This window comes from Thermobia domestica, chromosome 17, assembly GCF_964235325.1.
Source record: "Thermobia domestica chromosome 17, izTheDome1.hap1.1, whole genome shotgun sequence".
In the NCBI taxonomy this organism is placed as follows: Eukaryota; Metazoa; Arthropoda; class Insecta; order Zygentoma; family Lepismatidae; genus Thermobia; species Thermobia domestica.
The window spans coordinates 43,926,125-43,950,083 of NC_137470.1; the positions used below are offsets into that span (position 1 = coordinate 43,926,125).

At 34.9% G+C, this 23,959-nt stretch overlaps 1 protein-coding gene across 1 annotated transcript; it reads left to right on the top strand.

The window, feature by feature from the left end:
- The first annotated feature begins 12,504 nt into the window (after positions 1-12,504).
- On the top strand, positions 12,505-20,671 carry LOC145673806 (uncharacterized). Its single transcript, XM_081743572.1, has 2 exons — positions 12,505-13,962; positions 19,982-20,671. The coding sequence occupies exons 1-2, from the start codon at positions 12,646-12,648 to the stop codon at positions 19,991-19,993; spliced, it is 1,329 nt and encodes a 442-aa protein (XP_081599698.1). The 5' UTR covers positions 12,505-12,645; the 3' UTR covers positions 19,994-20,671.
- Positions 20,672-23,959: the final 3,288 nt, after the last annotated feature.

The window sequence follows — 23,959 nt, forward strand, 5'->3', positions numbered from 1 at the left end:
GGGACAGGAACCATTGGATTGTAGCAAAAACCTAACTAAATGTCTTCCACGCGAAGAGCTATATAGCTCAGCAAACATTAAGTGTATGCAACTATAAATTGAGTAAAAGTTTAGAACGACAGCGAAATGATACAGAGCAGTGGACACCGGACTCTACTGGGAATCGAACCCGAGGTCTGTCGCGTCGAAACTCATAAAAATCGGTGCACTTTAGCTGTATGTAACTATAACTTGTGTAAAGCTTAGATCGTCACCGATGTTATACATTACATGTGGAACGTGACCCTCCTGGAAATCGAACCAGGGTCTCTAGGGCGGGGAGCCATATAACCCTGTGTACTTTAGGTGTATGTGAGTATGAATTACATTATATTTAGCACAGCATCGAGGCTATTGCAGATATGAACTTAATGTGGCGACGTGGGTTTTGCCAGCAATCGAACCAGAATTCTCCCACACCGAACGCTTGTGGGCTAACCACATAATTGGTTGGCTTTAGGTGCATTTGACTATGAATTGTGTAAAATTTAATATAGCACCGGGATGATACGAGACATAGGGCACTTGAACCTACCATGTATCGAACCCGAGTTTTAAGGCACCGAAAGCTCATGGGCTAACCATACAGTTTGACAGACTTTAGATATATGTAACTATAAGCTGTGTAAAACTTTAGAGCACCGTCAAGATGATACGATAAAGGGGCCTCTGACTCACTGGAAATCGAACCCGGGGCCTTCAGCTACGAAATCAGCACATTAAACATATATCAGGAGAAGTTTGAGATTGGTTGTAGTTTTTATAGCAACATAAATTCCACGTGAACGTTGCACAAGAGATGTAGTAGTGATTAACATGTTTTAAGATTGAATGGAAAGTTGGATTAACACACAAACATAGACTTTATTGCTATATTTCATAATCCAGAAACATAACACGAAAAGTAACTAGTTGTAATTATGTTTTCTTCTAGGTGGTGAAGCAATACGAAAGTGCTTTAAGCTACGAGAAAGTCGAAGACGAGTGGCGACTAGAAGTTACAAGGAAGCAAAGGAGGTTGTACAATAAACACAATCAAGAGAAAAAAGAGCATTATGTAATTTATTATTATTATTATTATTATTATTATTATTATTATTATTATTATTATTATTATTATTATTATTATTATTATTATTATTATTATTATTAGTGATTTGAAACTTTTATGTTCGGTTTTGAGTTGCTTCTTTGAAAAGGAAAGCTCAAGGTTAAGATTACGTTCCTGGTCACTTTTTTTTATACTGATTAAACTTCTGTTGCACTTTTAGAGGAATGGACTTGTATTATAACGAACACTATTGAGGAGCACATATTTCAAGAAACATTAAGAGGCTTAAAAAGTCCCACTCGTTATCGAGAAACTTGGAAACAGGTTATTGAACTTCAAGCACCAGGGTACAAATGAACGTTAGAAATTTTAAATAATCTGCTTTTACTATCGCATCATTATTTCAAAATCAATGAGCATGTTGTACTTAATACTGTGCGTTCAGTCACGGGCATTATTAAATTATTTGATTTTTTTATTGTATCGAAGATATGTATGATGCGGCATACATGTTTTTTGCAATATATGTCGTCGATTAAAGACATATACGACATTGATTAGTCCTTATTGTACGAAATTAATTTGAATGACCTCTATTGGGAATTGAAAATTCCGAAAGTAATGATGAAAATGATTTTACAGAGATGTTCTGGCAAAAGGTCAAAGAAATAAAAATGAGCAAATAGATCATTTCAATAATGGTCATTATTCAGAGGATATTCGACAACAACCTCTCTAGAACCGTCAATGCGAGGTCAAGGTAGGTATGAAACGGAGTGTAATGGTTTTGAAATTGTGGGGAAAAACGTGGAAGAATACTTCTGGCTTAATATGAATGGAGTGGAAGTTATTGGCAGGCCAACAGGACAGCATTGTATAATAAATCAAGTGGTATACATCAGTTCCATGATTGAGTATATGTTTAACAGCGTCCTTCAGGATACCCTGCAAGTGACTTCGTAGGGCTACGGATTAATTCCGAAAGGAATATAGTTGATAAAGTGTTTACGTCATCATAAACAGCTAGACGTAAATGCGGGCGTGGTCCTGAGAACGATAAAGAGCGTTCTTTATAGTAATGAATCTTTTCTAATGTTAGAAGAACTTGAATTTAATTTCGATACAGTCGACTGAATTCATGGTCGAGGAATACCAAAGAGCGTTGCAGCACGAAAAAATATGCATACATGACCAGTTCTGTGACAAAGCGTGAGTGCATATCAATGCGAATGAATTACTTTGTCTTTCCAAATCCATTGTATATTGAGTTCCGAAATATGAAAGAAGTAATAATGCGTTATATACGAAGAGCCTGCCTAAGCAAAAACGTGAAAAAAAAAAAAAAAACAGAGAAACACTGCGTGGAAGCAAAGGTGTGTGTAGGAAGAAACAAGGTTTTTATTCAAATGATTTTACATTTCCGAATTACTTGCTGAAACATAACTACCAAGTTGTAGTTTATGAACTACTGTAGTTTATGAACTACACCAGTGGTATCGTGCCCAGTAACAAAGTCCGAGAAAAAAAATATTTCTATTGTATGAAAGATGGGATACCCTCATACATTTCCATCTCATTAAAATATTATATTTTATATGGGTAAGACTATTTAATGGCTTTCGAGCCTGGAATAATTATTCTTAACACGTAGGGTTCAAATATATCAGGATATTTGCCTTACTGGGCATTTTCGGTACAACCAGAAAACCAGTTTTTCTGGGACATTTCTGGTACTATCCTAAACTTTCCCTTAGACAGTGCGACATTTGGTGTACACACCGTGGAACATGTGCCAAAAGCATCAATTTTACCCCACGTTAGTCTAAATTAGAATGAATATAATAATAAAGAAGGTGAGTATGGAGATGAAACGGCCTAATATTATGTGATTCATTCTGATTGGCTTATTTTGGTAAGTTAAGGAGTTATGGATATATAAGAGAAGATCACGCTGCCCCCTAATGGAAACTATCATAATAATCGAAACCTCTAAGAAGAAACCTGCACTTTTCATCGGGGTAACCTGCACTTTTCAGTGCAGCCAGTATTGAAATGTAACGAACGGGAACATGGAAAACAAATAAAACTCGGAGGCTTTTTGATCTTCTGCCTACTACGAACAAGAGCAAGTAAGACGTATCAGGGATTTTTTTTCAGTTTGATGAATGCTAATATTAATGATTGAAAGCTGAAATTAATCAAATTGGATTTCAAGCAAGCATCAATAACATCTCGGAGAACACTGTTCCCACAGGAAACGCACTTTAGTGATTGTAATTGCCATTTTAATCAGTGTTTGTGGACGAAGGTTAAGGAATTGGAACTTATAAATGACTATAAATCAGTTCCAGAGGTGAAGCTCTGCCTCAGAATGTGCTCTGCCCTACCATTATGTGTTACTGTTATGTGTTTATCTCTAATGTAATAATTGAACTCTATTATAGATCATGAAAATAAATTACTAATTCATTAAACATTGATTTTGACTTTGTGTCTTATACTTTTTCCCAGCTAGATCTGACCAAAAATCCTTAAATATGCTCATAACAATGGACAACTGTGTGCAAAATGAATGACTTGTGATAAATCAGGCAAGTTGCTCTTTAGATAATACCGTAATACTTTCTCCTAATTAGAAATATCTCAATATGTTCAAAACAAAGAAAGAATAATATTATATTTCAATTTTGAGTAAATATTGGCAAAAATTATCGGAAAAGTGTTAATGAAACCGATAGCAGAAAACTAAACATACAGATATTTCTAGAAGTTCCCTTTAAATATCATGGACAGGCGTTTGACCAATCACAGGTGAGGATATGTTTACATTTTTTTCAGTTTTGACCAGTCACAAATGAGCATTTGTTTACATCTTTAGGATGTGTCTACCGTATATTCTAGTAAATGTTTTTCTTTTCACTTCTCTGTATAAGTGAACCTTATATTCGGGTTTACCTGTTCTTAGTGTTCTGAGAAGGGTTTGTATGTACGTATGTAATTAAGGTGAGTTAATAATGATTTTATATTCTGAAAGATGTTTAGTCTACTTTTAGTATGCAAAACGACATCGAGTCCCCTGAAAAAGTCATATTGTCCCCTAAAGCAACTTCCTGGCTGCACCAATGTTATAAAATTTATTCTTTGTATAGCAGTTGCTACTGTGTGCTTATCCTCTAGCTGAACATCCGAAGATATCCTCTCTTAACTTGGATAATAAGAAGTTATTCCGAATAGTACCGCAAATGTTCCAGTACCATAAATGTCGACAGTCCAAGTACCCCAAATGAAGCAGTACCGCAAATGTCGATACCGTAAGTGTTGCGGTTTCGAGTTCACCAACGCGAGATGAGATGTTCATATTTGAAACATTGTTATGTACGTGAAGAAAATCCAAAAGTTGAACGTTGAACACAATTGAACACAATGAACACGGTAGACACTTGTACAGCTTATATATTCATACTCCTAGTACCACTATATGCAATATGTAATTTAGTTCTCTCCACGTTATTTAATGTCAGATTGTGTTCCTAAATGGACTTTTTTGTATCCTCTCTTCTATATTATTTTCAATTTTTGATTTGAAGTGTTTAGCTATTATTTCACTTAAGTAGTATGCTCGTTTTTATGTGGTTCAATACTTTTCTTTTGTAATGGTTAATATTTTCTATGTATTGGTGCTTTTTTATATAATGTATGTACGTGGTTAAGTGCTCGGAGAATGCTGCAGAGCCTTAACTACGTCACGTAAAAGAAGTCAAAAATAAATAAATAAATAATTGAAATTTAGCAAGAGATTCTTGTTCCGACAATCATTTGAATTTAATAAAGTGATAAAATTCACATGTCGTTATTAGCATTGCAAATCTGTCTTCAATATTGGGGAGGGGAGACCGGTAAGATGGTTCCTATACTTTTTAAGCGATGTTCAAAATGTTTATGAAGTTGAAAAACATTGCTCTGGAGGATCAGGGGAGCAGATTTGTCTTCAACATTAGGAGGCGGGCAGACTAAAGTCCTAATATTCAACAAGTGCCTTTCAAGAAAATTTCCATTATGCTGCATACCACTTTATTGCACTTCAGCTTAAGTATACACTTATTGTTTCTAACACACAGCTTTCACTTGTGATTTGCCCACAATTCTCACTACTACAACACATGATTACTACTTCATTAGAAATAAGAAGGAAAGTCAATATATAAAAATGAAAAATGTGTACACGTACACCACATGTTCATATATTTCCCATTGTTTTTCTCCAGTAATATTTTCACTAAAATAGGTCTATGTTCAAAGACCCATACAACATCTCGAAAACGTTCCATAAAGCTCCACATCATCACAAACGGATGTCCATGTTTTCTCCTATATATATTGACAATAATTCTTCACGAATCTCAAGTGTTAGTATTGTATCTATCACCTTTCGTTCAAGAGATTCCGTATTGCAAATGATACACACAATGCAAATACTTGTCGGTTCCAACTATGCTATACTGTCTTCAATGCAATTCAACGCTACCCGGATTCGATTGCCGGCGGGAGCTCATGTGGTTCGGATTCTACGTTAGTCAGTAGGTCCACGTCTCATATAGCCTCGCTGCTGTACGGGACGTTAAACTCAAAATCAACTCAATTTAACGCTATCAGTTCCACTGTACCCTCACAAGGCAAATTCAAAAGCTTTTCCAGTTCCGAGTTCTGAATTGGGGAATTACTTACTGATGGTGACGGTGTTGACGGATATTCTTCTATTTCATGGTTCGTACTGTCTTTTTTTTCTTCCCTCAATACATCAAGTGATGGATAAAATCTGTTTCCAGTGGTGAAAAATTCGGCCACACCTCCGGCAAAGATAAATTGTATTCCTCCGGTAAAGATCCCAATGGTTCAAATTTAGTCGGGGAAAGATCTGTTCCCATTGGTGGAGATTGCGTGTGTACACCGGCAGGTGTAAATTCTATGACCGCGGTGAAGATGAAGTTTCTGTGAAATCAAGAATTAAAGTGTTATATCTCGTACTTAAATCCAAAGGTTCCAGTGAGTCCAGTGAGTCCATTAAAGAAATCAACCAAACTCGGTCTATAAAACCTTTCCACAAACGGTGGACAAACACTGTGTGCCTCGGTGTGTCTGGGTTTCCTTGAGGTTCTCCCGTTTCCCCCAGCTTTATTCATTCCAGCATTCCATTCATTTCTCATCATCACTGTCCCCTTTAGCCTAACCGGCATATCCATGGGACGTAAAGCTGAAAAATTTCATTTAATTTCATTTCCACAATAGTCCAGCAGCCAGTAACACTTCCGTACGCAAGTCATTGCAGGAAGGAAATTATTAATGAATTGGTTAATAGGATGCATAAGAACGATAAATATCTTGTGTGGACACTCCTCACCTCCCACACTTTTTCAGGAATGACATCATTCAATATGGCTACCTGATAACTATAATATGGCTTAAAATATCCAGATGGAATGTCCTAGAGACTTAAAAATGAAGTAAATCTACCAGAATTTGCTCTCTGCCATGACTTGTTAACCATACACATAGGTAGATTAGTATAGTATATATAGATTAAGACAGTGCGTGTGTAAAGTCATGGTGCAATTTTGATCGGTCACAGAAAAGCAACAAAAGAAGATAGAAATGTGAAATCTAAATCAAATAAAGGAAAGCTATCCAAGTTTACGTAGTGTGATGTACAAGTGTGTGCGCATACATGTGATGACGCAACACCACGAAATGCGGAGCAGTGGAGCAGCCCACGCCAAAGCCAGTCGAGATGTGGAGGATACAGAGGAAATTTCAGTATGTTCTGTGGCTTGCAAAATTCGAATCCGTGACCAAAGTGCAACATGAATATCGTGGCGTATGAAATGGCGTGGGATATGGTGGTGGCCCTTGATAGCCCTTCGATTATTATGATAACTTCCACTAGGAGGCCAGCGTGATCTCCTCTTATATATTCATAACCTGCCAAAATCAGCGAATCAGAATGAATCGCATATTAGGCAGTTCCATCTCCACAATCACCTTATTTATTATTATTATTATTATTATTATTATTATTATTATTATTATTATTATTATTATTATTATTATTATTATTATTATTATTATTATTATTATTATTAGGTTAGCTTTTGTTACAGGATCTAACCAAGTGAGACCGGATCTAAAAAGCAATACTCGAGTGATGTAGATACAAGACATAACCAAAGTGGTCTAAGTTGTAGCAGCAGCAACTAATTTACCAAGAAATAAGAGTCTCGTCTCATATAGCCTTGCTTCTGAAAGGAACGTTAAACTCAAAATCAACTGCATAATAAAATGTTATCCGTATCAAACAGAACAAACATATATGTATAACAGAAACATTCTGTAAAACCTTCAGAGAAGTATGCAAAACCCCTTTAAAAAAAGGTTTGGTGTTATGGTTTCCACCAAAAAATGGGTTCTAGGAACTAAAGTAGGCTATTTTTGTCATTATTAAATTTTCTCAGTTGCTAGATTCGCTAAAGAAATGTTGGTGTTACTTGTTCTTCCTGAAATAGATGCAAAGAAAAATGAGTTTAGATCTTTTGACCTAAAATCCTGCATGTGGAAACAAAATAATTAGCTAAAACAAATTGTGAAACAGAAGCTGGTTCTTCAAACCACTCCCTGGTCTCATTGTTAGTTTAGTCAGTTTGTAATGACAATCTTATAACAATAGTACGTCAAACTTGTGTTGAATTCTTCAAGATTTAAAGTTCTTAACATATTTGAGATTATATCAAGAAATGCATTCAAGATTTATATTTCAAGGTGAAGTATCCCTATCTATTCAAGAAACTTGTTTCAACTTACAAGGGCTAATATTTTTGCTAACTTCCAATATTTTGCACTTGATTACAGTTTATTTTTCATTAATCATTGCTTAATTTATTACATAATTTCTTATAATGTTTGTAACATTATCTATTACATTTTCAAGTATAAATGTATTAATTTTTTCTTCATTTTTTTATGTAACGAAATGTAATGGCATATGGCATTTTGGCGTATGTTCTCTGTTTTGTTTAGAATTAAAGGTGAGTGTTTTATATCTAAAGATAAACAAAATATTTTAGTTATATTAGGCTCAAGAAATAAAAATGATGGAAAGAAATGTACTGACAACACACGAAATAAATCAAATCCATCTCCTTGATTTTAGTTGTTTATTGACTGGAATTTAAGAGGGTTCAATTTAGTTTTCAGACGTAAACTCTTTATGTTTTTTTTATTAATAGTAAAATCTAGAACGGTTTTATGCTTGTAATATTCTACTGAGTCTTCTTCGCTTGACAATAATAGATAAATAGAGCATCATAGAATGTCGAATCGCAGCTACTTCTTTTGTCCTACTTGATGAATGAAAAAAAACACACACTAAAACAAGGGGCAACTAAGATTCGACTTATAGTGTGGGTAAGAGTACTGTATGGGTACAATAATCTACGTAATAACATAGTAGAAGTAATGTACTATGTAAATATGTGGATAGTAGTCGTGCGTGTGCATAAACGTAGTTTCTCTTCATTTTATTAAGTTTTACGAGATTGCTATACTGTATTGTGTGAACTGCAAACAGAAAGATAATACATTTCTCGATTTAGTTAGAGATGTGGCCTATAAAACATTTAATTAAATCTCGAGGTGGTAGAAAGGTACGCATACCAATTTCATTCTCATAGTAAGGGACAAAATACAGTATCTCGTGAAAAACATGAATTTTCTTTTGTGATAGATAATGCTGCTTACAATAGAATAATAAAATCAAAGGTATAATCTGTTCCATGAACTCTGAATCAATATCACAAAGCCATTACTGTCTCTTATTGTTTTTGCACCATACCGATAAAAGGTTGAAACCGAAAATTGCTTATATTAACCAATTCTGGTTTGAACAGAGGCTACAGAATTAAATAACGGTATGAAGACGGGTATAACACCTAGTTTAGAGACACTGAGACGATAACAAGAAACTGCTTCTTTATATTTTTACTGTGTTTGTGCTATAGCGATGAACCTTGACACAAGAAATAGTTAAATTTTGCCACTTCCGGTTTGACTAGAGAGTCAGTGGATGAGAAAATATATTCTTGGAAGGCGGAACCGTTAAAAAAAATATTTCTATCTGTTAAGGTTTTGGTTCTATGGCAATAAAAGTTGATACCTGAAGTGACTAATTTGAACCACTTACACTTTGAATAGAAGGTTAACGAAGTAGATGGAATCTATACTTCGGACGCTGAATCGATTGCATCATGCAGCATGTTAATCACATTGCTCGTTTTTCCTCTACGGAAATCAGTATTGAAATCAGAAGTAATCGTAAAATTGAATCACCTACATACTTCGTAGTTTTGTGGATGATCAAATATATTGTCTTGATACCCTGAAAAGTTTGCAAGAAATTGCTTGTCGCTATGTGTTACAGTTTTTGTCCTTTGGCGATAAACGTTGAAAGTGGAAATGATTAATTTGAACTACTTCCAGGTTGAATGGAGAATTAACACAGGGAATGGAACATGTCCTTGTGACGCTGTATCGAACGCACCAAACCCATCTGGATAGCACTTACCATTTTTGCTCTGATAGTTTGCTAGTGTAATGATTTCCAGTTCAACTGCTTATTGCCTTATGCAAGTACACATTAACCTTTAGATGCATTTTTGGGATCAACTTGAGCCCCAGGTATTCCTTTTTTTTTATTTTGAGTGCATGGCTTTTTTTGAAAATCTTACTTGTTCTTTCTGACATCTTTCAGCAGGGTCTTCTGTATTATTATTTTATATTTACTTAATTATTTTATCTATAATAACGATGTAGGAATGTAATTATTACTTGTATTACGTATTTTCATATAGGGTGTTAATTTGACCATGTCTTCAATTTTGTTCTTCTTTGGTGGAATTTTGTACAAGATGCCATATTTAAGTTGCGATAGTTACTACACCGTATTTTATAAGCACACGAAGAAGAAAAAGTGAAAGAAAAAGAGGAGGAAGAAGAAGAAGTTGTAACGTACCGTTACACTTTTCAAAAAAAAAGTAATATTCTTTGTTGCTGTTTGTATTATGTATTTAAAACACTAAGGAAATTAACTACTGTTAATTTACATTATCAAGACTTACAAAAAAAAGAAAAAATATAAAATGTAAAAAGATTTCCTTTCTCCCGTGCGACCTTACGGTCGAGAGTTTTTTTCTCCCATGCGACCTTACGGTCGAGTTAGGATTACTAGTGGTGACCTTTGTTTCTTTGCGCATGACCGCAGCTGACTTCTCCAAGCTCCCACCTTTGTGTGGTAACTTGGAAGGAAGCTGCCCTGTGGATCGGATCATGACTAGGGATTGCTGTGTTCGTTACGAATTTGTACTTGTTGGATTGCTTGTGACCTCGCTTTGTGTGCTTGCATGTTTCTATGTGGTCTCGCTTTCCATGCTTGTCAAAATGGAGTGGCAGTGAAATAGGAATCCAGTCAGTTGATAAAGATTATTGGATTTTTCGACGAAATATTATTATTATTTGAAGAACAGTGCAAAACAAGAATAATTTGTGCTATGAGGAGTGAAGTGTTGTTCGAGTTAATATATTACGTATTGGAATTCTGAGAAGTATGCAATTTTTCGTGTGCTTCTGTTAATTGCTGTTGGTTTGTTATAGCAGCTGTTGCCTTAGAGTGGTTTGACGAAATATTTTTTTTTTTTGTTTTTTTGCGAGTGATGTGTAAAATTATATTTTTTAAATTAGTAATGGAACTGTATGCATGAGAGGTATCAATTTCTTTTCCCTCTTGGGATATTAAGTGGATCTGATTTCGGACTCCGGAGGTCCCCCAGGCCCGGTGATTTCTCTGTATGCTATTTTCTCCTCATAAAATGAAAATTATTCTTGTTTGCATGGAGTGGTCCAAAGTCAATTGAAGCTAGGAATTATTCCAGAGAGGTAATATATTACTAAGGAAAAAATGAGGTGAGTGTTAAAACTTTGTACTAAGTTAGTTCCTGTTTAAGTCCAATGTTTGTGACGTCTTGTGTGGGTTGTGTAATTGCCTCCAAAATAGAGAGTAATTGGCTTGCTTAATTCTCAAAGAATAAGGATTCATTACGGTTGTCCCTGTTCCAACTGAAAATCCAGGGGAAGCGAGGTGGAGGGTTTGGACCCAAAACCTCAGTTATATGAATGTTGTCTTTTTCAGGTTTGGTCACCAGAATCTGCGATTTCAAAAATTATTTTCTTGGAATTATTACGCGTGAAGTTAAATAATATTTTTTGATTAAAAATAATTAGAGAGGAAATAACTTGCTTGGAAATTAATATCCGAGTCTCAGGCATCGGAATAATAAGTAATATAATTATTGAAAAGGATATTTTTTCTGGATTTAAGGAAGTTATTAATTTATTTGTTGGATTATTAGCTGCTTTAATAATTTCTTGACTTGATTAGAGAGTACAAACACAGGAAGGAAATCTTTACTAAAAAATGGTAGAAATAAATTAAACTTGATAGTTCGGAAGCTTTAATAGGTAAAAATTAGGTCTGAAGAAGGTGAGGTCTTGGACTGGCCTCAAACGTTAGTGGATAATCTGAATTTGTTGCATTTAATGGAAGAGGTCCTGGACTGGCCTCCGACGACTGTAAACTGAATCTGGAATTTTGTACCTTTAATGAGAGAGGTCCTGGATTGGCCTTTGTGTGCATTGTATCCAATGATAATTGAAATTTCATCCAAGAAGGAATTGACATAATTATTTCAATACAATTAATTTTTTTAAAATTAAATATTTTTTTTTGACTACCAGGAAGAAGAATTTTTTTTGAAATCTGTATTATTAATTGTAAATAAAATTATAAATCTGATTTGTTGTGTTTCTTATTGAATTTATACTGCTTTTTTGTGATTTTGCCATATTGCCAAACCTCTGGATTTTCATTCCACCAGTAATTCTTGAGCATGTATCTGGTCCGCGCAAAGCCCTTTCTGTTGGCTAGATCGTTCGACGTATTTCCCGCGTTGCAGTGATTGGGCCTGGATAGGGGCGTTACATCTGTGGCTTCCTTCCAAGTTCCAAAACAACTTTTGTGTTGTTCCAAGTTCAAAAGAACTTTTGTGTTGTTCCAAATTCTCAAAACAACTTTTGTGTTCCAAGTTAAAAAAAAAAAAAAAATAACTTTGTGTTGTTTAAGTCTGGTAATATGAATATAGAGTTTAATTATACTACGCGTCTAAATTGTGGTTAATATAGTTATTAGCGTTGTCATAATAAATTTTGAATTTAATATTAACTTTTTTTGATATATTAAAATATTTTAATTTGTTATTGAGTATCTTTCGTCATCAGTTTAAGTAATACAGACTTTGTGATTTAAAAAAAAAAAAAGAAGCTTGTAATAAATTTTCATTATTAGCAAAGGTAAGCAAGGAAGGTGTTTGTTAGGTTGATTCCATTTGATCTTATGTTTGGTTCGACTGTAGTGTCAGTAGTTAGTGGGTACATTTGTGATGATAATTGGTTGTTAAATGTTTGAAGTGATATTTATTTATTTATTATTGAATATCATGTGTAGCCCAAGGGATTATGTATCTATTGACATTCCTGAACAGAATTCAGAATTTGTAACCCTCGACCGTACCGGTTTTATGGACCTTGAGACTAGGTCTGACTGTGGTCAGGTGAATATGTCTTTGACTCCACCCATTTTTGATAGCTTTGCTAGAAGACGCTCATCAACCTTGAATGTTGATTTAGAATCTGGAGTGAGCCCTCAGAATTTTGCTAATAATTTTAGTAGATTAGCTAATGTCGGCAGTGTAAATGAAACTGCTCGTGATCACAGACAGGTAAATTTTAGTGAGCCCTTTGATAATTCAGGACAATTAGGTCGTTGTGTTCCATCTGAATTTAGATCGTCAGAGGCTAATAGATTATCATCGCCATCTGGTTATCTAAATTTAAGAGATTATTATAAGCGAGTTTCTTTGATGAGAAATTTAACACCTAGGTTAAGTCATAATAATAGGCATTTATATTACACTAGAGAACCTCCGTTACGGGGTGATGTAAATGCAGGGTTGCCAAATCTTGGTAATATTAATGAAGACTCGCATTTCGAACATAATCTTTTGTTGGAATATACCTTTAAGAGAACGAACGACTTTCTTGAATGTAAATTTAAGGATGTCAAGTTAACCGATGGTAGCGATAGCGTACTTGTATTTGACATTTTGTCCAAAATTGAAGAGACTTTACTAGACACTAGTTACTCTCTTAATATGATTCTGTCATTGTTAATTGGAAAGTGTCAAGGAGCTTTTTTGAAAGAAATATTATTTGCCTTAAATAATCAAATGAGTTGGAGTGAATTAAGAGGCAGGCTTGTGGGTCTGTTTATTACCCCAGTTTGTTTACATCAATTTATTTCTGAGAAAATATATAGGCGTCAGCGATTGTCAGAATCGGTTTATCAGTATGTCAAATCAGTATTTATTGCTATGAATATTTTGCAATTCGGGGTAAATGAGTACGACATGGTTAATGTAATGATTAGTGGGATGAACCCAAATCATAAATTTAAAATGTTAAATAATTATGTTCCAGTGTCTAGGTTAGAGTTATTGGAAATTGCTGAAAGGTATGATTTAGAATTTAGAAATCAGACGGAATATAATAAGGAGATGGGCATTTCTAGAAGGAAATCGAATTTAGTAATGTTTAACCAAAATCCTGATGTTAGTTATTCCAAAAATTTTGAAAAATCTGGAAAACATAATACTAATGTACATTTGGATCAACCTAATTCATTTGATGTTCAGAGTCAGATGAAAGTTAAGTCTCAGGTTCGAGGAATATACAAGGATCGTTTTGAAAGGTCTGATTATTCAAAGAAAATTAAAAATTCAGCAGTAACCATTCCATGTGAGATGTCTGACACTGTGGCTTCTTTTGTAGTTGGGAGGATTCATGGACGCTTGTCCGATATTTGTATTGATGGTGGCTCAAGCTTTAATATAATACGTTTAGACTTGGTTCAAGCTTGTGGGTTGGAGAAATTTATTAAATCTACTCCAGAGAAGTTGGTTAATGCACCATCAGGACTTAATTTTTATACGAACATGGAAATTCTAGTGAACGTAAATCTCTCAGGTCATTTTGAGAGGGTATGGTTTAAGGTTGTTAAAGAGTTACCCTGTTCGTGTTTACTGGGTACACCGTTTTTGAGATCGACGAATTCGGTTATTGACTACTTTAGGAATTGCTTGAATTTGCGTGGTGGACTAAAAAGATTGAAGTTAAACTACAAGAGATTGGTTCAACCAAAAGGTAAGTTAAAAGATATAAAAAACGTTGAGGACCAAAAATCTTTTGGGGATTCACCTGCTGAAAAGGCGGATTTAGGAGTTTTATCTGGATTCATGGCGTCATTATTTATATGCGAGGATGGGTTTGTTTCTAGGTATAGTCATGCAGCGGTTCAATGTGAATTGGACTATCGGGACATTGAATTAAAGATGCTTGAAATAAGTGCACCGAGTGTAATGCAGTTAAAGGAACTTAGATCTTTGATTGATTCTGAAGTCAAGGCTGATCTACCTGAGAATTCAATTGAGGTGAGATGTGAAGGAGCTCTTCGAAGTAGTTGTGATCAAAGGCTACCTATTAAGACAGATGACTTAGGAGTTCAAGAACCAAGATGTTCGGAGACTGATGAACTAACCCGAAGAATAGATTGTGGATCAGTAATTGATAATTCAAGAAATTATGGAGGTGGTGCAAGTGAAATGTCCTTGGAAAGGATCAACAAGAAACAAACCAAATTAAAGACTATGAAACCATCCAAGGTTAAGGAGTCCAGTGCAACAGACAGAGTGAATCTACCATGTGTGGTGGGACTGACATCATCTAATAGTTTAGCTATTGACAACAAGAAAGAATCTTTGGGTTGCGACAACAACTTAAATTCTAAGGAGATGATTGAAGATGGAAAGACTGTTGAAGATGCAAATAAACCTAAATCAAGAAAGAAACGTCGGAAACCACGTGATTCCAGGAAGGTCATTAATGTATCGGAAATCAAATTGGTGAATTGTGCAGAAGATCTTAAGAGGAGTGATGGATTAGTCGCTAGTACAAAACAAAGTTGTGCATCCAAAAGTGAAAGTGATTCAGTGGCGTCGGATATCGACCTGGATCAAGCTGAGAACTTCCATAAACTTATTAAACGAAACAAGAAGTACATTGATGAAGATATTAGACAATCTAGTGATGGAAAGGATCAGACCCCTGTACAGGTGAAAGACCATAAACATATACAGGTGAAAAACCAAATTATTGAAAATGATTCTTGGAAATTCACCGAGCCGGAGATCATGGCTTTCATTGATTCTTTGAAGGAGAGGTATAAGGATGTAATAACTGACAAAGTTGGGTGTATTAAGAATTTTGTTGCTAGATTATATTTGAAAGAACACAAGCCATTTAAAGATACACCTTTTCCGATACCAAAGGGCAAAGAACGAATTTTCTATGAACAAATTCAGGAGTTACTAGACGAGGGTATAATTGAGGAAGTTGATCATTCAAATTTCGCTAGTAGTTGTTTTTTGGTGCGAAACAAGAATAATACGCATAGAATTGTAGGAAATTACATTAGGGCGAATTCACTTATTGTTAATGATGTTTTTCCTTCACCTAATTTAGAGGAATGTCTCACGGGGCTTGCAGATAAGACCGTATACACTAAAATTGACTTGCGCCGAGCATATTTCCAGTGCTTACTGGATAAAGAGTCAAGGGATATAACTACCATTGTTACTCCTAAAGGCTGTTATCGTTATACGCGGTTACCAGTCGGAATAAAGACAGGTAGTAATATTTTGTCTCGGGCTATGGAGAAGGTACTTGGTGACATGATAAATGATGGTGTAAAATTATTTTTTGATGATGTTTTAATAGCGTCACGTAGTTTATCAGAACACATGATTCTAGTGGAAAAGGTATTACAAAGATTTAAAGAATTCAACATTACGGTGTCACCTGATAAATGTCATTTCTTTTGTAAAAAGATAAACTATTTGGGTTATCTAATTGAGGGAGATCAAATGGAAATCGACCCCAGTAGAGTTTCTGCGATTCGTAACATCCCTCCACCAAGAAATAGAAGAGGGTTGATGAAAATTTTAGGTTTATTCAACTACTATTCAAAATTCGCGTCCGAATTCCAGGAGTTAATGGGGCCATTAAGTGCACTGAAATCACCAAAGGTAAAATTTGAATGGAAACAAGAGCATCAGAGAATTCTTGATAAATTGAAGAACATATTGATAGAAAATGTTGTTTTAAAAATTCCGGACTTAAACAAGCGCTTTGTTGTCAACGTCGACGGATCAGGGAAAAGTGTAGCTGGATGCGTGTCACAAGAAAACGAAAAAGGGAACTTGGTACCTGTCGCCTATTTCAGTAAACGCCTGTCAGAGGCTGACAGGCATAGAAGCATTTACGAAATCGAGTTCATCAGTCTTGTGAAAACGATATCCAGGTACAAGCATTATCTTGTAAATGAATTTGAAGTCCTGACCGATAACAAAGCTTTGACATGGATCCTGGGAAATAGTAAGAGACTTTTGAAATACGGGCCTTTGGTTGAAACCCTATGCCAATTTTCATTTAAAGTCAAACATGTTAGGTCAGCCGACAATACCGTAGCAGATTTCTTAACGAGGATGTACGATCCATTCGAATTCAATATTATTGATGGACCTGTTGGCCTGGCTGTGTTCAAAGGAAATATGAGAGCTGCGAACCAGTGGAAATTACCAATAGTGGAGAATTCGTTGGACGAACTACAAAGGGAGGATGAAGAACTGAAGATGATTATTGAGAAGATTGAAAAAGGAGAACAAGTAGTAGGGTATCATTTGAATAATAAGATTCTTATGAAAAGGACAAAATCTGCCCTTAATCCATTTAAAATAGTAATTCCCAAAAGATTACGAAGAGTTCTCATAGAATATCACCACAATGATAATCTGGTGGGTGGACATTCTGGAACATACAGAACGTTAAGAAAACTGATGCGAAAATTCACGTGGGAGAAGATGAAGGAAGAAGTTAAAGAGTTTGTTTCAACATGTGACGTTTGCCAGAAGATGAAGGAATCAAACAGGCGTAAGATGGGTTATTTAGCTTCTGAATATAGTAATCGTGTAAATGCACACTGGATGTATGATATAGTAGGAGCTCTTCCCAATTCAAATGGTTTCAGGTACATATTAATTGGTGTAGACAATGCTAGTAGATATGTTGTAATTGAAAAATTACGAAATATCTCTTCAAATTTGGTAGCCAATAAATTGATGGACATATTCAGCCGAATTGGGGTTCCGGAAGCCATTTCGACTGATAACGCATCCATTTTTGTATCTGAGACCTTCAAGAGATTTTTATTTGGTCTAGGAATCAAACACATTCGTTTGAGCCCGTATCACCCTGGGGGAAATGTAGCGGAGCGCTTCATCAAAACCTTGAAGGCTGCGTTACGCTCTTATATATCTGGAAACCAAAAACTCTGGTCAAATTTCATTCCACGATTGCAATTCACCCTAAACATCAGTGAGCATGAAGGATTGAAGATGTCGCCATTCGAAATATTTTATGGACGTCCGTACACAACACCGTTAGAAAATCGATGGGACATTATAGATTCTGATTTTGGTGGTAGAAGTTCAGCAGAAATGTGGAAACAGGCAATGGAAAATTTAGAGAAGAGTTGGCAAAAACGTCGAATGCTAATGATGCGTCGGAGAAATCCAGTCACGTTGAATGTTGGAGACAAGGTTCTGGTGAAGTCCCATGCGAAATCATCTCTAAAAGATAAATTTACAAAATCTCTGGCTGAAAAATGGGTAGGTCCCTTTGTTATTAGAAGATTTTTGACTCCCAATACCATTTTGTTATCGGATGAAACAGATGCAGCAGAAACCTACCGTAGATCTCACGTTTCGGAAATTAAGATCTATAGATCTCGAAGATCTTAAAAAGAGATTTTAGATTAAATTGTCTAGGTTGACTCCTTGCTTATCCTTTGAAGAAAATAGATATTAATAGTCTTAATCAGATATTTGTTATTTGTAAATTTTCCATGTTTGCTAAATGTTATTTTGTCATATTCTATTGTTACTAAGTGTCAATTGTAAATATATTTGATTAAATTATTATTTTAATTACTATGGCCATAGTAATCAAAATTTTATTTATTTAGTGAAGTGAAAGTAATTCATATTAATTAAATTACATATGTTGGATATAGTTATTCATAGTAAAAATCAGATTTAATATGAATTTAAAATTGATAAAATAATTGAATAATAAATTGTAAATAATTAAAACTTGAAACAGTTATATATTTTGAGATATGTATGTTAATATGTAAATATGTATAATTATAATGTCTCTTTTATGTTTCGTAGCTTGCCAGAGGAGGAGTGATTTGACGAAAAATTCCCAAGGCAGAATTTTTCTTTTTCCTGGCCGCCGAGTTTGTAACGTACCGTTACACTTTTCAAAAAAAAAGTAATATTCTTTGTTGCTGTTTGTATTATGTATTTAAAACACTAAGGAAATTAACTACTGTTAATTTACATTATCAAGACTTACAAAAAAAAGAAAAAATATAAAATGTAAAAAGATTTCCTTTCTCCCGTGCGACCTTACGGTCGAGAGTTTTTTTCTCCCATGCGACCTTACGGTCGAGTTAGGATTACTAGTGGTGACCTTTGTTTCTTTGCGCATGACCGCAGCTGACTTCTCCAAGCTCCCACCTTTGTGTGGTAACTTGGAAGGAAGCTGCCCTGTGGATCGGATCATGACTAGGGATTGCTGTGTTCGTTACGAATTTGTACTTGTTGGATTGCTTGTGACCTCGCTTTGTGTGCTTGCATGTTTCTATGTGGTCTCGCTTTCCATGCTTGTCAAAATGGAGTGGCAGTGAAATAGGAATCCAGTCAGTTGATAAAGATTATTGGATTTTTCGACGAAATATTATTATTATTTGAAGAACAGTGCAAAACAAGAATAATTTGTGCTATGAGGAGTGAAGTGTTGTTCGAGTTAATATATTACGTATTGGAATTCTGAGAAGTATGCAATTTTTCGTGTGCTTCTGTTAATTGCTGTTGGTTTGTTATAGCAGCTGTTGCCTTAGAGTGGTTTGACGAAATATTTTTTTTTTTTTTTGTTTTTTTGCGAGTGATGTGTAAAATTATATTTTTTAAATTAGTAATGGAACTGTATGCATGAGAGGTATCAATTTCTTTTCCCTCTTGGGATATTAAGTGGATCTGATTTCGGACTCCGGAGGTCCCCCAGGCCCGGTGATTTCTCTGTATGCTATTTTCTCCTCATAAAATGAAAATTATTCTTGTTTGCATGGAGTGGTCCAAAGTCAATTGAAGCTAGGAATTATTCCAGAGAGGTAATATATTACTAAGGAAAAAATGAGGTGAGTGTTAAAACTTTGTACTAAGTTAGTTCCTGTTTAAGTCCAATGTTTGTGACGTCTTGTGTGGGTTGTGTAATTGCCTCCAAAATAGAGAGTAATTGGCTTGCTTAATTCTCAAAGAATAAGGATTCATTACGGTTGTCCCTGTTCCAACTGAAAATCCAGGGGAAGCGAGGTGGAGGGTTTGGACCCAAAACCTCAGTTATATGAATGTTGTCTTTTTCAGGTTTGGTCACCAGAATCTGCGATTTCAAAAATTATTTTCTTGGAATTATTACGCGTGAAGTTAAATAATATTTTTTGATTAAAAATAATTAGAGAGGAAATAACTTGCTTGGAAATTAATATCCGAGTCTCAGGCATCGGAATAATAAGTAATATAATTATTGAAAAGGATATTTTTTCTGGATTTAAGGAAGTTATTAATTTATTTGTTGGATTATTAGCTGCTTTAATAATTTCTTGACTTGATTAGAGAGTACAAACACAGGAAGGAAATCTTTACTAAAAAATGGTAGAAATAAATTAAACTTGATAGTTCGGAAGCTTTAATAGGTAAAAATTAGGTCTGAAGAAGGTGAGGTCTTGGACTGGCCTCAAACGTTAGTGGATAATCTGAATTTGTTGCATTTAATGGAAGAGGTCCTGGACTGGCCTCCGACGACTGTAAACTGAATCTGGAATTTTGTACCTTTAATGAGAGAGGTCCTGGATTGGCCTTTGTGTGCATTGTATCCAATGATAATTGAAATTTCATCCAAGAAGGAATTGACATAATTATTTCAATACAATTAATTTTTTTAAAATTAAATATTTTTTTTTGACTACCAGGAAGAAGAATTTTTTTTGAAATCTGTATTATTAATTGTAAATAAAATTATAAATCTGATTTGTTGTGTTTCTTATTGAATTTATACTGCTTTTTTGTGATTTTGCCATATTGCCAAACCTCTGGATTTTCATTCCACCAGTAATTCTTGAGCATGTATCTGGTCCGCGCAAAGCCCTTTCTGTTGGCTAGATCGTTCGACGTATTTCCCGCGTTGCAGTGATTGGGCCTGGATAGGGGCGTTACAAAGTCTAAGAAGAAGGCCTGATGATCATCTTATTGCTGGGAGATTCTTATTATGTCAGATAACTGATGTCTAGGGAATGCGTCTAATATGATACGTTATTGTTAAGTATTCGAAATAGTCTGGTGAAAGATGATTGGCCTCGGAAGTGAAGAAATTTTGCACGAACTTATTTTAGAGGAAAACAGAAATAATATTGTACGCGGATATGGGTGACAACTTTGAAACCCTTGTACACAAAAGATAAAGTGTTCACCTATTGCATAAGTTTTGCAATGTATATCAAAGTTCGCCAAAATAGGAATTTGTTATGAAAACTTGATAATCTATATTATAAAATTGAAAGTGACTATGTTTGTGACTTTTACTCTCTTGAACCACCTGACAGATCTCGATCAAATTTTCAACGTAGATGCGGTTCTGGCCTGGAAGTGTTTCTAGCTACTTACTTTGACGGTACAGCTTAGGAGAGGGCGAGGAGGGGGGGGGGCTTAGAAAAAGTAAATTAACTTAATAGCTCTTGAACCATTCGACCGATCTTGATCAAATTTTAAATGTAGATGAGGTTCGGGACTGGGATGATTTTTTGTCATTTCACTTTGAGGGATCAACGTAGGGGAAGGGGTGGAGGGGGAGATATACAAAAATCAATAAATATAAAAATAAAAGTAACTATGTTCGTGAATTAATTACTTTTGAACCATCCGATCGATCTCAACCAAATTTTCAACGTACACGAAGTTCAAATTGGGAAGATTTTTTATCATTTCATTTTGAGAGTAGATCTTAGGGGAGGGAGAGGGTAGGAGGGGAAGTGTATGAAAATGAATAAAACTTAATAACTCTTGAACCACCCGACCGATCTCGATCAAACTTTCAACATAGGTAAGGTTCGTGCTTGGAATGTTTCCTTCATTTCACTTTTACAGTGCAACGAAGAAGAGAGGGAGGGGGAGATATATGTCAAAAAAGTAAAACATAGAAGTTACTGTCCTTGTGACTTCATCACGCTTAAACCACCCGACCGATCTTAACCAAATTTTCAACATAAATTAAGTTCGGATATGAGGTGGTTTTTATCATACCACTTTAACCGTTGAACTTAGGCTGAGGGAGGGAGGGGAGAAATCTATAAAAATTACTCTTTAACCACGCGACCGATCTCGATCAAACTTTCAACACAGATAATGTTTGGGCTTGGGATGTTTTCTTCGTTTCACTTTTACAGTGCAACGAAGGGGAGGGGGAGGGGGAAATATGTATAAAAGTAAAAATAAAAGTGACTGTCTTTGTGACTTCATCACGCTTAAACCACCCGACCGATCTTTAAAAAAAAATCAACATAGATGAGGTTCGGACCTGAGATGTCTTTTATCGTATCATTTTGACGGTAGAACTAAGGGGAGGGTAGAAATCTATAAAAATAGATAAAACTTTCAACATAGATAAGGTTCGAGCTTGGGATGTTTTCGTTATTTCACTTACTGTGTAACCTAGGGAAAGGGGAGGGGGAGATATATTTAAAAAGAATAAAAATAAAAGTCTGTGATTTCATCACGCTTTAACCACAGGACCGATTTTAAGCATATTTTCAATAAGGATGAAGCTCGGACCTGGGTTGGTTATTTTTATATCACTTTGACGGTTCACCTTATGGAAGGGTAAGGGAGGGGACAGATATATAAAAATAAATAAAACTAAATAACTCTTGAACCACCCAACCGAACTCGATCAAATTTTCAACGTAAATGACATTCGGTCTTGGGATAATGTTTATTATTTAACTTTGACGGTGCAATGTAGGGGAGGGGGACGAGGAAATATATGTAAAAAATAAAAATAAAAGTGGCTGTCTACGTGACTTCATTCTTGAATAACTTGACCGACCTCGATCAAATTTTCAACATAGCTGAGGTTCGGGCCTGGGATGCTACTAATCTATGCACTTTTACGATAGAACTTAGAGGAGGAAGTAGGAGGGGGAGATATATATAAAAATAAATAAAACTTAATAACTCTTGAACCATCGAACCGATCTCGATCTAATTTTCAACGTAGATGAAGTTCGAACATAAGATGATTTTTGTCATGTCACTTTGACGATGTAACTTAAAGGAGGGGAAAGACATTTACAAATGATCGAAAATGGCCGATATTAGTGTCGATTCTATCGTTTTTGAGGTCGCTGAGAGGAACATTCTATCGTTTTTGAGGTCGCTGAGAGGAACAGTGATGCTTCTGATGTCGTGACTCGCAACATGGTGGAGAGAGGATATATAAAATCATCGAAATGACCAATATCAAGGAGCGCTTTAGTAATAGTAAAAAGTAACTGACTAACGAAACATATCACTATTTTTGTTCTTAATTTAACAAAGCAAAGCGGGTAATTGATGCTAGTAAAGTTATATTTCTTGAAAGCGTAAGTGAGATTTAATGTTTATGAAATTTATGTACAGCACTCACTTGTTGTTAATACAAAGATGGAGCCCTTGTCCGGGTGTACCTAAATGGAAATAATTTAGAAAATATAACTTGAAAATATTAATCACTGTCCTATCAGTACGTTTCAAGAAAGAATTGCAGAACAACGATCGAAGAAACCAGAAAAAAGTCAAGGGGTTAAAATGACCCCTAAATGTAATAACATAGAAAAAGTCCGAAATGAATCTAATGGATAAGGGTACAGGAATAACAAAATCTTTGTCCCATTTCTTAAAAGGTAGACCAAACCAAATTTATAGAATTTGAAATTTGATAATATAGTGCGTAAACTATAAATAAAGTCAAAATACTCAAACATATGGCGATAGAACTAATGAAATATCTAATACTTTCATTTTATCCGTAATGTATTAATAGATTGTGTGAAGTAAATCAATTTGAGTTGGAAATATTAGAAAAGTAATAGTGAATTAATAGTGGACATTCTTAAGAAAATTGAGCATGGCAACAAAATGTTTTATACAATATTTATTGGCAATTTTCTATTTTTAGGCTTAGTTACTTTTGTATCAATAATAATAATAATAATAATAATAATAATAATAATAATAATAATAATAATAAAGTAGTACCGATGTTACGATCAACAGAGAACATAGGGACGTAGCGAAAAAAAAGAAAAACTACATTGGTGAATCCCAGAACAAATCAACCAGGAACATGTAGGTAGGGAAACGACATTTTAGTGGAAGAAATTACTATATTTGAACTCAGAAAAAGAAATGCAAGGCCACATAGTAAATACAAAACGCTACAAAA